Below are 17,858 nucleotides of genomic sequence, written 5' to 3'. Positions count from 1 at the left end.
GTTGAATATTGCTCAGTCTCTCTGGCTAAAAATAAAAAGACGAATAGGTGATCACACTCTATAATCATCTAGAGTCCCCTAGTGGGTTAGGAAATGGCAGAGGTTACAGATTAATAATACATTCTTTGGTTAATTAAAACAATAACAATGCCAGAACAATACATGAGTATCACAACAGCATAATAGTTGTGGATGGCAATCTATTAGGCTGGGTTTCATTAGCTGCTAAGCAGATTATGCTGGCAAAGACTCATGAACTGAATCCCCTCCCCCATTCCTCTACTAATTCTTCTACATTCATGTATATGTAGAGCATTAGGAATATTTTTTTAGAGGTTTACTTCAAACTAGTTACAGAGTACTTTGGAAAACATGATTTTTTTTTTTTTTTTTTTTTTTAAACTCTGGAATTTCTGAAACTAATGACATTTGTGTGTATCTAGTTTGTGGCATTGTTAACTGTTTTATTGTGTTTGTTCTATGGACAAATGTGGATAATGTTGTCTCTACTACCCTAAATCCAGTTTCATATATCTCATTTCTTTATAGACTTACGGAAAAACTTTGAGCAAGATCCCCAAGGAAGGGAGGTTCCCATTGAAGGCATGATTGTCCTGCACTGCCGCCCCCCAGAGGGCGTCCCTGCTGCAGAGGTAAGACAAATCCTTAGGACCACCTGTGGTCATTTGTGTAGCCTTTGCAATGTCATAAAGAGCCTTTGTTTGGTAGTCTTACTGTTTATACCAAGTTAATAAAGATGTGAAGGAAATCGTCCCTCACCTGCTTTTTTGTTGACACAAAGCAAACAAGCCTGAGTAGGATTTGGTTTGTGTTCTTGCTTTTGGTGACCTCATACCTTGCTGGCGGGAGCACCTTGGGATCTATGAACTATATATTGTCTTATGGGTCACATCTGCACTTTAAAAATAACAAAAGCACATAAATACGTCCACAGGGAAGAGGTAAGTCCCTAGTCTCCTAGTTCACAGGTGTTTGTATTCACTTACTCTTCATTTAACAAACATTGAGTATCCATTATGTTTCAGGCACGATATTGGCATTGGGATTATTTAAGATCTCCAGTGTGCACCTCTGGTACCATAGTGGTTATGAATCAAGTTGCTAGTCTTAAGGTCAGCCGTTCGAAACTACCAGCTGTTCCATAGCAGAAAGATGAGGCTTTCTTCCTCTGTAAAGATTTACAGTTTTGGAAACCCTTGACAAGGTCTCTATTAGTCAGAACCAACTCCATGGCACATAACTACCACCACCACCAGTTGGCAAAGCATTAGGCTGCTAATTAAAAGATCAGTGGTTCAAGTCCACCAGTCTTTCCATGAGAGAAATATAAGGTTGTCTGCTTTCCTAGAGATTTAAATCCTCAGAAACCCTATGAAGCAGCTCTACTCTATTCTAAGGATCACTGTGAGTTGGAATTGAGTAGATAGTACTGGGTTTGTTTGGGCTTGATCTGTTCATCATCCTTCACAGTAGTGTATCTGGAATCTAACCTATGCTCTTGGGTGTTTTTTTTTAGAGTTGGTGCCATACTGTCAGAATTTAATTGGTACTAATGTGGCACTGTAGAATAAGCGCTGGACTTCTAACCACAAGATTGGCTGTTCAAATCCACCAGTAGCTCCCTGGATATGAGTTGCAATGGCATTTGACAACAAGAATAAGAAACTCGTGGCACTGTAGGAAAAGCACTCAACTGTTAACCACAAGGTCAACAGTTCAACCCCATCAGAATGCCTCAGGAGAAAGATTAGGCTTTCTGCTCTCATAAGGATTTACAGCCTCAGAAATCCTATGCTGGGTCACTATGAGTTGGAAATGACTCGATGACAGTGGGTTGTTTGGGGTTTTGTTTTAATGATGAGTTGTTTGGGTTTTTTTTTTTTTAATGATCTACTTGGTCCTGGAGTTTTGGTATGGTGTTGTGGATTAATGTGCTGGACTACAAAGTTGGTTTGAACAGCAATGTCAGAGGTTGAAGCTCACCAGCTGCTCCTCAGAAACTCTTTACAGGGTTGCTATGGGATGGAACTGACTTGATGGCACTTCATAACAACAGCAACTATGGTTCTGATGTGGCTCTGTGGGTTAATGTGCTGGATTGCAAGGTCAGTTTGAACCACAAGGTTTGTGGTTCAAGCTCACCAGCTGCCTCTTGGAAACCCTATACAGAGTCACTATGAGTCAGAACCAACTCTTCAGCACTTAACAACAACAACATGGTAATAGGAATTGTTGTTAAGTGCCGTCAAGTGGATTCTGACTTATAGTGACCCTGTCCAGGGTTTCTGAAGGAAAGGCTTCCTTAAATCTCTTAGAGGATGTGGTGATGGAATGGTAGCATTGAGAGAAAACGAGAAACAAACAAACAGAAACACAACTGAAAGGTACAAGGTATGCTAGTTTTTGTTGTTAAGTGTCATATGGTCTTTTCCAATTCATAGTGTTCCAATTCATAGTGATCCTGTATAGGGTTTCTGAAGAGCAGCTGGTGAGTTTGAACCACTGACCTTGCGGTCCAAACTGACCTCTGGTCTAGTCCTTATCCTGCAGTGCCACACCAGACTCAACAAGGTATGCTTGTTGTTGTTAAGTACCGTGGAGTTGGTTCCAACTCATAGCGACCCTCCCTGTACAGGGTTTTCAAGGCTGTAAATCTTTACGGGAGCAGAAAGCCTCATCTTTCTCCCGCGGAACCGCTGGTAGTTTCGAAATGCCGACCTTGAGGTTAGCAGGCCGATTCGTAACCATTACGCTACCAGAGCTCCTTAGTAGAATGATCATTTAATTCCTACATTTAGATCCAACTTTAGTAGTAAATAGATCAGTTGTGGCTCTTATATAGTAAGCTGGGAAACTATCCTTGTTGTTGTTAAGTGCCGTCGAGTCGGTTCCGACCCATAGCGACCCTGTACAGGGTTTCCAAGGGTGTAAATCTTTACAGGAGTAGAAAGCCTCATCTTTCTCCCGCGGAGCGGCTGGTAGTTTCGAACTGCTGACCTTAAGGTTCGCAGCCCCATTCGTAACCACTACGCTACCAGAGCTCCTTAGGAAACTATCCTTAGCCTATTATTTATTCACTGATAAGCATAGATATAAAATACCAGGAGCCTCTGCCCCTCGTTTTAGCTATAATTTCTGTGGGTTTCTGAGATTGGAATGACAAAGGAGGAGAGAAAACAAAGAAGAAAAAAAAAATACAGCTACTAGGACATTTAGATAAAAAAAAAGCTCAAATCGTCCACAGAAATGAAGTAAACTGACTTGAAAATGAAAGTGGACATTCTATGCATGATATGAAATGATTAGAAAGGAAAATGCTTATTTTTAGCTTTTTATTTTAATATAAATAAAAAAGATATTTGATCTTCTCTTTCTTCCTTCTTCTTTCCTACAAAGAGAGTGCCCTAGTTTCCTGAGCAAGATGGGAGGCAGCAGGGTGTCAAATGCACAAGTGATTTTGTCTGTTTCATTTGGGACATCCCAAGAACTTCTGGGAGTCTAATGTAGGTGTCAACAGTTCTCTACAACCACTGTCTAGCTCTCAACATCGTACTTTATTGATGTTTTATGCATAAACACATCTAACCCATGTCACACTGAGTGAAATAGGGGCCAGGTGAATCTGTGTGTCCCTGTAAGCCTGTGCTGAGCCACTATTGTCAATTTTGGCAGCAGTAGAGAGGGATGAAAAGGCAAGATAGGTGAAGCTTTATATTAGCAATCTGCCTATATAGGAACCTAATGTCCTCTAGATGTCTAGGAATCAATTTTTATAGCTGAAAGAAAACTTAGATACTCACCTAGCACAGCGTTTGCATTTTAGAAGCAAAGCAACTGATGCTCAGATCAATGGCCTACCAAAGGTCTTGTAGTTATTAAATGGCTAGCTCTGCTCAAAATCCTCAATAGGGCTCCCCAGAACACTTGGAATGAAAGTCCTTGTTTTTTTAGTGCCTTGAATGGCCCAATATATTGTGGCCTGCGATTACCTCTGACGTCATACTCTACTACTCTCTACTAGGAATGCTCCCACCACAGCATCTTTGCATGTGACAGCTCCTTTGTTGGAATCATCTTTCACAATTCTTACTCTGCTTCCTTCATTCATTTAGGACTTGTTCAGATCTCATCTGCACAGGGAAGCCTTTTCTGGACACTCTATTGAAAACGTTAATTCCCTTTCCTGTAGCTTTTATTGGCCTTCCTCTTAATTCGGACAGCAAAAATACTCTATTTACCTTGTCTGTTTTCTGTCTGAATCAGTAGTAGAATTCAGTGGTAACATTTTTGTATATTTGGTTTATTGCTGTAGCATAAAACAGTATTTCTCCTCTTGTAAGTGATTAATAAATATTTGTTGAAAATAAATTAAAACTTGTAGTCTTGTTGATCAATATTTGAAGCTTCAACAGGACCACCTCCAGAAAAATACATGAAATCCATAAGGGTTTGGTTTTCTCTCTCTCTCTCTGAATATTGGGCATTAGCATAGAAGTGAGTAAAATTCTCTCCACCAGCTCTTTTCAAACATATATAAAAAGGAGAGGAGGAAAGCAAGAAGGATAAAGGATGTACAGATGGGTAAGGTAATGACTGAATGTAAAAAAGTGATTTGATCTGCAAATGGATATATGAGTATGCATGTACATCATGCGTATGCACTTGTGCACATACACACAAACTGAAAATTTTCCATAAAGAGTGGAGGGACACTTTGAATTTGAAGATCTTTGGGGCTTTTCTGAGTTGTGGTTGATGGGATTCCTGTGGAAAAAGGGATTGCTGTTATCAAGTGCCTTTGAGTCAGTTCCAACTCATAGCAACCCAGAATAGGGCTCCGAGGAGTGGCTGGTGGATTTGAACTGCTAACCTTAGTAGCAGCTCAGTGCTTATCCTAGAACATCGTACTAATAATCCAGGGAAAGGGCTAGTTTCTAGGAATTCAGCAGCCCCCTGTGTATTTCACCATTTGGTAAAGATTAAATTTAGTTGAGGCTGGGGAGCAGCTTTTAGCCTTTGCATACCTATCTTCCTAGAGTAAATAACCAAGTCAGAAACAAATGAGTCCTGCCTATTGGCTCAGTCTAGTGTCCTTCATTTTCTTCTGATGACTTTTTTTTTTTTAGCATTAGCCACAAGGAATGGAATGGGATGTGAAAAAATTTCAGTAGCAGCACAAACCAAATATATTTAGTGAAAATATATTTGGAAGAGTTGCAGAACAGGAGAGGAAGAAGCACAAAACAGACACCAGAAAGAAAATACATTTTGGTTTTTGATGTGGGGGTCCTGCCTCCCACTGAGTTACCAAACTGTAGACATTCACTTCCCATGCTTCCTTTGACACTTTTATTTTAATCATGTATATTTTATTAAGAATGAATTTCAGAGCCAGGCTAGCTGAAATTAAACAGGTACCCATTCCAAGGAACAGCTGGGGTGGTAGGCTGGTTTAAAACAGAAATTCTGAGCCAGAGGAGGCAAAGGCTTTGTTTTCTATATTATGTATTATAGGTGAAGAGTCTGTCAGCTACATTATGGGTTAAATCAGTTATTGTGGGATCCTTAAAAATATTTATAACATCATCTTAATGCAGAAGAACATTCCTGTTTCCATTTCATGAGTTGGATACTAACAATCTGTACACCAATGTTTGAAGCTACTTTACTTTCAGCAATAAATTATTAATTCAGTAGTTACTACCACCAACATCCATGTTTTTTACTTGAAGTGAAGGAAGAATGAGAGAAGTAAGTTGAGGGAGAGAAAGATGAAGGTGTTGAAGAAAAGTGAAAATGTTTACCCCTTTCACAATCAGAATCTCTTTCAGCTTACAGATGTCTACCAATGCCTCTCATGTGATCTTCTGATCACCAACAACTTGACTTACAGTAATGCCAGGATCCTACCATTAATGACTCTTAAATATTACAGTGGCTGAGACTGTGCTTGGATATTGATCAGTTTTGTGATTCCCACTGTCAAATATCAGCCAGAGTTTATCTTCCTTTTGTCTGACACTTTCCTCACCTCTTCGTTCTCTTCCTGTTCACCTTCAGTGGAGTCAAAGCTGGAAGAGAATTGGCTAGCAGGGCCCAACAATACACAGACTGGCTTTGTTACTCAGTAGAATGGGAAATCGAGTTGACACATTGTCAAGATTTTTTTTTTTTTGTCATAAGACGTATATAATTGAATTCTTCTGGAAAGATCTCTCTTGGGAATGAATTTGATTGTATTAGCAGAGAAAGTGTTTGTATTAAAAAATATCACTAGAAAGGGGTATCATACTTGGTTGGTATAGAGGGTCAACAAAATTGAGGAAATTCTCTGAGACATTACAGTTTGAACAATGACTCAAACTGACAACAATTATGAGAATAGTGAGGACCTGACAGTGTTTCATTCTATACAAAAGGTCAACATGAGGTGGGCTGTCCCAATTGCAATTTTGTTGTTAGATGTTATCTAGTCACTTCTGACTCATAGAAACCCTATGCGCAACAGAACAAAACACTACATGACTCTGCACCATTGTCGATATTGTTGTTAATGCTTGAGTCCGTTGCTGCTGCCACTGTGCCCAGCTATTTCTTTGAGGTCTTCCTCTTGTTAACTAACACTCCAATCTACCGAGCATAATGTCCTTATCCAGGAACTGGTCCCTCTTGATAGCATGTCTGAATTATGAGAGATGAAGTCTTCCTATCCTGGCTTCTAAGGCGCATTCTGGCTGTACTTCTTCCAACACAGATTTGTTTGTTATGTGGGCAGTCCATGGTATTTTCAATATTCTTGGCCAATGCCATGACTCAAATGCATCAATTGTCATACGCATATCAGTCTATTGAAAATACCATAGCTTGGGTCAGGCGAACCTTAGTCTTCAAACTGGTATTTCTGCTATTCACCACTTTAAAGAGATCTTACATACCATATTTGTCTAATACAATATGTTGTTTGATTACTTGGCTGCTGCTTCCATGAGTGTTGATTGTAGATCTAAGCAAAATGAAGTCTTTGACAACTTCAATCTTTTCTCCATTTATAATGGAGTTATTTACTGGTCCAGTTGTAAGGATTTCTGTTTTCTTTACATTGAGGTGCAATCCATACCAAAGGCTGTAGTCTTTTGTCTTCATTAGTATTTTAAGTCCTCTTTGCTTTCAGCAAGCAAGGTTGTATTGTCTACCTAGCACACACAGGTTGTTAATGACCCTTCCTCCAATCTTAATGCCGTGCTTATCTTCATTTAATTCAGATCCAACACCATAACAATATTGTGACACCTAACAATAATCACATCTACCTGTATAGTTGATAGTTATTGTTGGCATTGCAAAATTATATATATATCACTTGCCAGTAATGTCCCTTAGTCTTGTAACTTTTTAGTGTCATCATTAACCTTGTGGTTAGGTTGTGCACACTTCGTCCACATTTGGTACTGCCTTTCCCATCACCAAAATAATAAGTGTCTAAGTCTAGAGTATGATTCTCCCTCCCTCCTCCTCTCATCTCTGATAATAGCCAAAGAGCATGTGTTTCTGTATACATGCATTTATTTTTGTCTCTTAATATAGTATTTGTACTTTTTCAGTAACTTATTTCACTCAGCATGAGTTCCTCCAATATCATCCATGTTATTTTTCATTAACTCATAATTATTCTTTATAGCTATACAGTATGCCATTGTATGTTTATATCACATTTTGTTTATCCAGTTACTCATTGAGGTGCTCATAGTTGTTCCTATAATTTTACTATTGTGAGTAATGCTATAATGCACAGAGGTGTGAATATATGTATTTATGTCACTACTATTAATCTTTAGGGTATATACTTAGGAGTGGGATCACTAGGCTATAAGATTTTCCTATTTCTACCTTTTTGAGGAAGTGCTATACCATTTTTCTTAATGGTTGCTTCATTTTATAATGCCTTCAAATAGCAGAAAGGGTTCTAGTCTCTCTATAGCCACACTAACATTTGTTGTTTTCTGTTTTTATTTAAGTTTTAATTTTTGATTAGTGTCATATTAACTAGATGAGGTGATATCTCATTGTGGTTTAGATTTGAATCTCTCTATTGGCTAATATGTCATTGACTGATCACTAGACCGGGATGCTTATAAAATAAGTTATGTGGTACTATAGGATTAGCACTGGACTACTATCCACAAGACTGATGGTTCGAACCCACCAGCTACTCTCAGAAACCTTATACAGGGTTGCTATAATTTGGAACACAGCACACAACAACAACAACAATGGCTAATGAGAATTCTGGTGTAGCATTGACTGGTAACCATGAGGTTGGCAGTTCAAACCCACAGTTGCTCTTGAAAACCCTATACAAGATCGCTATGAGTCAGAACCGACTCTATAGCACATAGCAGCTTAGCAATGACTAATGGTTGTGAACATCTGTTCATGTTTCTGTTAGATATAAATAATCTAATTCTGTTTTCCACTTAAATGTCCTCTTTGACAAAGTGTCTATTCATGTCCTTTGCCCATTTATAAATTACATTATTTTTCTTTTTCTTGTGGAGTTATTGAAGTTTTCTGTACTTTAGAGATTAAAACCTTATCAGGTATGTCATTCACAAATAGCTCTTTCCTAGAATTTGTAATTTTTTGATAAAGTCTTTTGATGAGCATCAGTATTTAATTTTTGGAGGTCCTAGTTATCTAATTTGTCTTCAGTTGCATATACATTTGTAGTTGTGGTTGATAATCAATTTCTGAAAAATGATAGGTCCCATAGTTTTGTTCCTCTATTATTTACCAGGAAGTTTATAGTTTTAGCATAAGCCTTTACTTCTTTGATCCATTTGAATTAGTTTGAATTGTGTATGTTGTGAGATATGCATTCTGTTTTATTTTTCTGCAGATGGATATCCAGTTCTGCCAATACCATTTATTAAAAATACTATTTCTTCCCATACTTAATAGATTTTGAGTCCTGTCAAAAAATCAACTGCGCATAGATGGGTAGATTTACTTCTGAATTCTCAATTTGATTCCACAGGTCTATGTGTCTGTCATTGAGCCAACATTATCCAATTTAATGAGTGTGTCTGTAGAGTAGGTTTTCAGGATAGAAAGTTTAAGGACTCCTACTTTGTTCAATATCACGCTAACAATTCAGGACCCCTTTCCTTTCCATATAAAATTGATGATTTGTTTTCCATTTCAGTAAAGAAGTATTACTAGAATTTGAATCAGAATTGCATTATGTCTATAGCTCGCTTTCGGTGATATTGACATTTTCACAATGTTAGGGCTTCAAATCCATGAACATGGAATGTTTTTTCATCTCTTTTTCTTTTTGAAAGCTTCAGGAACTTTTACCTCTCTGGTAAGGATGTCAGTTGAGCCCCATTACAGTTAGGGAATCAGATTAAAACTGAAAACGTATTCTTGCAATAACTAATTTGCCTTTACCCGTTTGAAGAGAAGGTGTGAGCTGCTAAGACCACCCTGCCTCACTACATGGTGCCCTTGAGTTCTGCCTCTTTTAGTGTTGTCTTCTTTTCTTGCTTTTCAAGTTCATCAAAGGACAAAGATATCAAAAACAACTTTACCCCCTTTATTGTAATCTATGATGCAAAGGCAATAAATGTTTAGTGACAGAGCTGGTTACTATAAAAGTTTTGTCTACATTATTTACCACCATTAGGAATCTCATGAAGGTATTATTATTTCTAAAAACATCTTTTTTAAAGATGTTATATGATCTTGATTGTTCTCACTAGACTCATTTAGACATTGATAAAAAATTAGATCACGTACACTTTCCCCCAAATAACTTAAATGTGAATGGATGATAATTCAAGCTCTTTTTAACTCCATGAGCTTCCCCATCTACTAGGTTGGCTATACTAGAACATACTCATCATGACATTTACTTTTAACCTTAAATTTGGGCCAGTTCTAGCTGAAGAGAGCAACTTCAGTGTTTGACACTTGTTTAGCTAAAACCAATTTGTTCTTTTCAAAACAATTCATTATCCTACCCTGCACTTTTTTTTATATTCCACAATTAAATGGAAAATCTATCTTTCATAAAAGTTAGAAATTATGTCTAATGAAAATCTGACATTTTAATGGTTTCTACAGATTAAAATTGTAGAGTTCTCAATAAACCTCTGATTTACTGATGTTCGCTATAAAATGGTTATTGCTGTTAATAAAGCCGGTAAATCTTAACAGGTTATATTTGCCTTCGACAATAAAACTTGCCATAAAGGCTTAGTGTCTAGGGCTAATTTTGCTCACATCTAGGTAAACAGTCTTCTCAAAATAATTCAATGTCTTCGAGAATTAAGACCCCAAAGCTTAGTAATTGACAGTTTCCTTCCTTGAGCCATTGAATGCCAGGCGGTATTCTTATTTTATCACACCAAGAAGTCAAGTCTTGGCTGGAATTAGAACACTCAAGAAGGTTCAAAGGCCTTAGTTAATGCAGTGTGTGTAAAGAGAAGGTTCCCTTCTTTCTTTCAGCACAGAAACAGTTTTATCATTGACTGATCACTGGACTGGAATATAACAAGAGTATGTTTCAGAAGCTGAATGAAAGAACATAATTTCTACTTGATAAAGTTTGCCAGAGGATTCCAAACATTAGAAGTAAAAGTAAGGGAGGGGAAAAAGTGTGATCATTTACTATCCAGATGCCAATATGGAAATCAAGAAGTTTATTTTGCTTGATTGTTTAAGTAGCCCTGTTGAATTTGTTATACTTGGTAAATAACTTGTCGTTCATGTTTTCTAATGTTTGGGAATTTCTTTATGCACCTTAGCTCCCTAAGGTAAAACAATAAACAAAAATAACAAGAAATGAAATCTGACTTTCCTAACTTTCTTTGCAGTTGGGTCTCATAGATCAGGTCTCCTTACACAAGACAGATTTGAAGAGTGAAAAATGTGGGTATGTGTATAGAAATTCTCTTTAGGAAAAGATGGTGGTGGAGGTGCCCAATGCAGAGGGGCACCTGAAAGAACTGCTATCTCTTTCGCAGCCCACTGTTGTAAACTACAAAGTGTTTTAACTGTGGTGATTTTATTAATGAGAGTATTTTATTAAAGCAGTTCTTGTATTTTGGTTTAAAAATATATGTATAATTTTATACTGAGAACTGTAGTTGGACTTCTGGTGTGGTGCTTTAGGATTAGCACTGGACTGTGAACCACAAGGTCAGCAGTTCAAAACCACCAGCTGTTCCTAGGAAATCCTATTCAGGGTCACTATAAATCAGAGCTGACCTAACAAAAACAACAATACTATGATTGGACATTGTTTCTGCTGCTTAGCAACCTAGACTGGTTTTCTGGGCTTACTGGAAGTTCTGGACATTACTGATACTCTTTAATAAAGTTATTTCTGCATAAACAAGTCAGAGTGGAATTTGTTGTTTGCTTATGCTTCAACTTAGTATTCTTTTTTAAAATTTAATTTGTTGCTGTTGTTGAGAATATACACAGCAAAACATACAACAATCCAACAGTTTCTACATGGATGAGGCAGTTTTGGAAAGCACATGGAAAAATGGAATTAAAAGATACTGGAATTTTTCCACAAGCTTTTGGAAGCCCCTTCTTATAATTCAGTGACATTGACTCCATTCTACTAGTTGTTCAAGCATTTGCATACTCCTTTTCTGAGTTGTTTCTTCCCATTAACATATACTTAATGCACCTTAAATTTCCTATATAACCTTGTTAATCTAAAGTTACTGTTGTCACTTTGGTCCATTAAAGGAGCATGATGCTCAAGGCAGGTTTTTGTTTTGTTTTGTTTTGTTTTTTTTCTGACTAGGTAAGCTGCTAAACTGTTGTTTGGTTTTAAGAAGACTAAAAGGGGATGTTTTTGGTGAAGGATGCCTTTGACAAATGTCTTGAAGAGGTCCTTTGAGCAAAGCAAGGCACTAGGAACTAAAGGTCATTTGTATGATGTTAATCTTTTTTCATTTATAAAATAAAGAGGGGGTGGGGACAGAAAGCCCCGAGGGTCCCTTTCATACTTTAATTATTTCTGATGTATAAATAGTAGACTAGTAGACTCTGGCTTGCCCATGGTTTTAATAATTTTTCCCAAACTGGTGACAGTTTTCAAGTTAGAAGCCCTTTGCCCTTCTCCTCTGTGAGGGCATTCTTAATAAAAGCTTCATTTGTTTCAAATGTGCTCATTGGCATAAAACCCAAGAGAGAACCTTATGACACTGGATCATTTAATACAAGAATCACTAGACTATTGTGTTAACCTCAATCAAACAGACTATGAAATGAGGATTTTATTTAAAAAAAATAAGACTCTTAATAATTCACTAGAGAAATGTTAAGTGAGGTGCCCAAGTTCTGAAGCAGGGAGCCTCAGGTATAAATAATTAATCTAATTTGGTGCAGCCAAAGCAGATAGAATGTCTAATAGTCCAGATAAACTTTGCTTTGAGGAGACTGACAATGAGGACCTTTGCAGAAAGCAACATTTGATTAGAATGTTTAATATTGTAATAAAAACTTAATGGACTCTAAAGAAAAGGGAATGTCGAATTGGTTAAATACTAGTAATTAAGTGCCAGTAAATTACTTCTCTGAAAACATATGTGGGGAAAAAAAGAAAAAAGCTAATGTAGGAAAGATACGAAAATGATGTTAATATAAGTTACTTTAAAATTGCATATCTATAGTCAAATACTCTCATCATTGATGTTGGTCCTTAAGTAAATCCTTTTAATACACTTACTTTTGTGGTGTCCAGAACTGAGAAGCTCTATTTCCTTACTGAGGAAGAAAGAATGGACGACATTTTAAACTCTTGAATGAGTATTTTCTTTTGATTCTTGTTCTGTGTTCCTAGATGGCATAAAGCATGGACATGAGAATTGCGTTTTTCAAAGACAAGAAGACAGGCCCAGCATGAGATTACAAATGTTGTTTAGTTGCCAGTCTGCCATCTATTCTGTTTTTCTCCACACTTTGCCAAGATCAGCGCCATACAATGAAACCTTTTTTACCAAGACTGGTGTGGTGCTGTGGGCTAATGTGCTGGACTGCAAAGTCAGTTTGAACAGTGAATAAATAAGAAAGACCATAGATGAATTGACGCTTTTGAGTTATGGTATTGGTGGAGAATATTGAAAGTGCCATGGGCTGCCATGTTGGAAGAAGTGCAACCAGAGTGCTCCTTGGAGGCTAGGATGGCCAAACTTCATCTCTCATACTTCGGATATATTGTCAGGAGGGACCAGTCGCTGGAGAAGGATATCATGTTTGGTAAGGTGGAGGGTCAGAGAAAAACAGGAAGACCCCCAGCAAGATGAATTGGCAAAGTGGCAGCATCAGTGGACTCAAGTGTGGCAACAATAGTGAGGTTGGCCCAGGACCAGGCAGTGTTTTGTTCTGTTGTACGTAGGGTTACTATGAGTCAGTACTGACTCAGTGGCACCTAATAACAACAACAACAAGAACAAACAACAACAACAGTAACCCTTCCCTGAAGAATGCTGGTCTCCTGGATTTATTTACACCATGTAAAAAACAGCTGCTTTAGCATCCTCAAGAAATTCAAATAATATTCTTTTTAAATGTTCTTTGAGTTTGGGGAACAAAAACAGTGTGAAGGGGCAAGATCAGGGCTATAGGGTGAATGTGATAATGTTTCCCAATGAAATTCTTATGGAACAAAAGACAATGTTCTACATCCTACTTTGGTGAGTAGTGTCTGTGACTTTAAAAGCTCATGAGCAACCATATAAAGTACAAGTATTGGTCTCTCCATGTGTGTAAGAAAGGAGAGTGATGAGAAATAAAGATGCTTGGAATCAATTAGTCCAGTGGACTAATGGAACATGTGAAAATCAACCTCAACGACTCTGAAACCATAAGAACTAGATGGTGCCTGGTTACTCCTTCCATTGGCCTGAAGGAAATCACAAATTAGAAGATCCCAAATAGAGTGGAAAAAATGTGGAACAAAACTGAAAATTAAAAAATAATAATAATAATAAAGACTAGACTTATTGGTTAGAAAGAGACTAGAGGTACCCGAGATTATGGCCCTTGACCATCATGGCCCAATGTTCAGCCAAGCAGTAGCTAGGTACACAGAGGGGACAACACTAGTAAGATATACCCATCATGGAATGGTCAATCATTCAAGATCAACAGGGCATTTACCTAAGAAAAAAGTTAAGAGGGGATCAGAATATGGGAAGAATGGAATTAGGAACCACAGAAGGATACTACAGTCATTGAGATGAAACAATGTGTGATTTGTTGAATGTAAAACTGATGATCTTGTCTTTAAACCTTCACTCAATTCATAATAAAAAAGTTTTTTAAAAAAAAGGAAGGAAGAAAGAATGAGTACGAACATTGTAATAATGGAAACAAATTCCTCAAAACAAATTTTCTGGCCGTTTTCACTGACGAAGTTTTTAAAATTCATATAACTTCTTCTTAATAAGCCCAAGTTTTCATCCTGTGTCCCTTGAAAGAATCAGTTGCCTTTGATATTCATGGTTAAGTATTTTATGCCTTCTTCACTTTCAACAAGCAAGTTTGCATCATCTGCATATCACAGGTTGTTTATGAGTCTTCCTCCAATCTTGATGCAACATTCTTCTCCATATTATCCAGCTTCTAAGATTATTTTGCTGCAGGTGTAGTGATGTAGGGTGAGCACTGGGCTGCAAACTACAAAGTGGGCAGTTCAAATCTACCAGCAGCTCCTTGGAATCCCTATAAAGTGTCACTATGATTCAGAACTGACTCCATGGCACTTAACAACAGCAACAAAATACACATTGACTAAGTATGATGAAAGAATTACAACTGGAGCATAACTTCCCTGATTTTAAACCATTCAGAGTCTCTTTATTCTCTTGGAATGACTGTCTCTTCAGCTACAAGTTTACTTATGTGCACAATTAAGTGTTATGGAATACCCATTCTTTGCAGTGTTATCTATAGATTATCATGATCCACACAATCGAAAACCTTTGCATAGTCAATGAAGCAAAGGTAGACATCTTTCTTGTATTCTGTATTCAGCCATGATCTGTCTGACATCAGCAATGATATCCCTCATTCTACATCCTCATCTGAATACATTTCAACCCCTGGCAGTTCCCTGTCAATGTACTTTTGCAGTCATTTTATTTGCATGTGATATTAATAATATTATCTGATGATTTCCTCATTCTTTTGGGTCACCTGTGTTTTGGAATGGGCACAAATATGGATTTCTTCCAATCATTTGATTAGGTAGCACACTTCCAAACTTTTTAGGATACATGAATGAGTGCCTCCAGTGTTTCATCAATTTGTTGAAAGATTTCAATTTCTATTCCATCAATTCCTGGAGTTTTGATCTCTGCCACTGCCTTCAGTGCAGCTTTCCTTTCTTTCTTCAGTACATTTGGTTCTGGATCAAATGCTACCTCTTAGAATTGTTTAACATTGACTATTTTTTGGTGGGGGGGTATATTGTTATTGTTGTTGTTATGTGCTGTGGAGTTGATTCCGACTCATAGCAACCCTGTACAGTGTTTCAGAGGCTGTAAATCTTTACGTGATGAGAAAGCCTCATCTTTCTCCTGTGGAACAGCTGGTAGTTTTGAACTGCTGACCCTTAGGTTAGCAGCCCGATTCGTAACCACCATGCTACCAGAGCTCCTTTTTTTGGTATAGGGACTGTGTATTTCTTCTGTATTTCTGCACTATTCAGTATTTTTTCAGTGGTGCTGGTGGTGATTGTGTGCTGTGGAGTCAGTTCTGACTCATAGTGACTGTATGTATGGTTTCCAAGACTGTAAATCTTTATGGGAATAGAAAACCTCATCTTTCTCCTGCGGAGCTACTGGTAGATTTTGAACTACTGATCTTGCAGTTAGCAGCCCAACTCATAATCTACTATGCTCCCAGGACTCCTTATTTAGCCAATAGAAACCTTCAAGTTGAGACTTGAATTGTTCTTCAGTTCTTTCAACTTGAGAAATGCTGCGTGTTTTCTTCCATTTTTGTTTTCTAACTTATCCTAGACATTTGAGAGCTGAAATAGATTCATACTAGCCATATTAAATTAGAAAATTATATGATTCACTATGCTGAGAATGACAGGTTGAAGAGGAATAGTATCAAATAGACTCCATTGTCAAAAAGAGCATTTCAACATCTATCTCAAAATACAATACTGTCCAGGATAGGATACTATCCATATGCCTACAAGGACAATCAGTTAATACCAATATTACTCAGATTTACTCACCAACCATTAAAGTCAGTGATGCATAAGCAAGGCACCATCTAGTTTTTCTGGTCTCAGGATCAGGGAGACTGATGTTTTATGGTCCATTAGCCCATTGGACTAATTATTTTCATGGGTCTTCAATTTTCATCACTCTTCTTTCCTCTGGACATGGAGAGACCAATAGCAGCACCTTAGATGGCTATTCATGAGCTTTTATCACTCCAGTTACTACTCACAAAAGCAGGATGGAGAACACTGTCACTTAACTGTTATGTTATGCCCATTGACTATAATGCCCCCTGAAACAATGGTCTTGAGTCCTCCAGCCCAATGACTCATTCCCTCAAGGTGTTTCATTATATCCAAGAAGATACCATAACTTTGCCCCCTGTATGTACCACCACGTTCTTGGATATGTTAGCATCAAAAGTAAATAACCAGATAAAAAAATCCCCTATTTGTCTGGTGAAAGGAGATGGGGAAAGGATTATTTTGATTCAACAGTGAGTAATTTTTACCATGATTAATTGTGATTGTCACAACTATAAAGATAGATGTGAAACATTCCAGGAACAGAGGACCCTAGGACCCTCAGGAGGGAAGAGCTTGAGCAGAACATGAAATGCTAACCAGAGAAACAGTGACAGGAGAGATGGAAACAGAGGTGATGGCAAGGAGAGATAGGGCAACTGAGAACTCTAGACTCATGGAAAGAGAAAGGCTGGCTTGCAAAATGTGTCCTTTGGTTGTTTAAATGATTATATATCCCCATGTGTTTTTGTGTGCATCCAAGAAAAAAGAGAGAGAGAGAGAGAAAAGAGGCGAATACTGTTATCGGATGGTGCATAAAGGTGATTATAATCATTACAATGAATCAAAATATGATTGGTTGAATTTAAAATCAATGTTCTCCCATGTAAACTGTCACTCAATTAACAATAAAAGTTGTTTTTTGTTTGTTTGTTTGTTTGTTTGTTTTTTTAAATCCCCTATCAAACCTATATATATGTATACTCTCACTCTCACTCCCACACGGTATCCATGCATCTACTAGCAGATCACCATTATTCATGATTGTGTGTATGGCAGCATTTACCTTTGTTACCTTTAATTTTTGCACTCTTCCCTTACTTCCATTATATTTTGGAGAACCACCTCTTATTGTATATTGACATCTCCTTCATCAAGTTTACACATGGCTACCCACTAGCCAGTGAATTTCCCCCACTTCTCTCCCACCCATGGTAACGATTTAAAAATGCCATTTTTTCCTTATCTAACCCAGCTTCTCAGATTATTTGCTCAGCAAACAGGTTGAATAAATATGGTGAAAAAATACAACCTTGTCGCACACCCTTCTTAATTTTAAAACATTCAGTGTTCCGATGTTCTGTTCGAACAGCTACTTCTTGGTCCATGTACAGACTCCTCATGATCACAATTAAGTGTTCCGGAATACTAATACTTCGCAATGCTGTCCATCGCTTGTCATGATCCACACAATCGAAAGCCTTTGCATAGTCAATAAAGCACAGGTAAACATCTTTCTGATATTCTCTGCTTTCAGCCAAGATCCATG

At 37.5% G+C, this 17,858-nt stretch overlaps 1 protein-coding gene across 1 annotated transcript in view; it reads left to right on the top strand.

Annotated features, from left to right (window-relative positions):
- The window catches only part of UNC5D (unc-5 homolog D (C. elegans)), an 890,335-nt gene that overhangs the window by 566,082 nt on the left and 306,395 nt on the right, over positions 1-17,858 (top strand). The window contains exon 4 of the mRNA XM_006859970.1: positions 550-653. Within this exon, the coding sequence (XP_006860032.1) occupies positions 550-653 (104 nt within the window). The remainder of the gene's footprint in view (positions 1-549; positions 654-17,858) is intronic.

Source organism: Chrysochloris asiatica, unplaced genomic scaffold (genome assembly GCF_000296735.1).
Source record: "Chrysochloris asiatica unplaced genomic scaffold, ChrAsi1.0 scaffold00035, whole genome shotgun sequence".
Classification (NCBI taxonomy): Eukaryota; Metazoa; Chordata; class Mammalia; order Afrosoricida; family Chrysochloridae; genus Chrysochloris; species Chrysochloris asiatica.
This window is presented reverse-complemented; position numbering and strand designations above follow the sequence as displayed.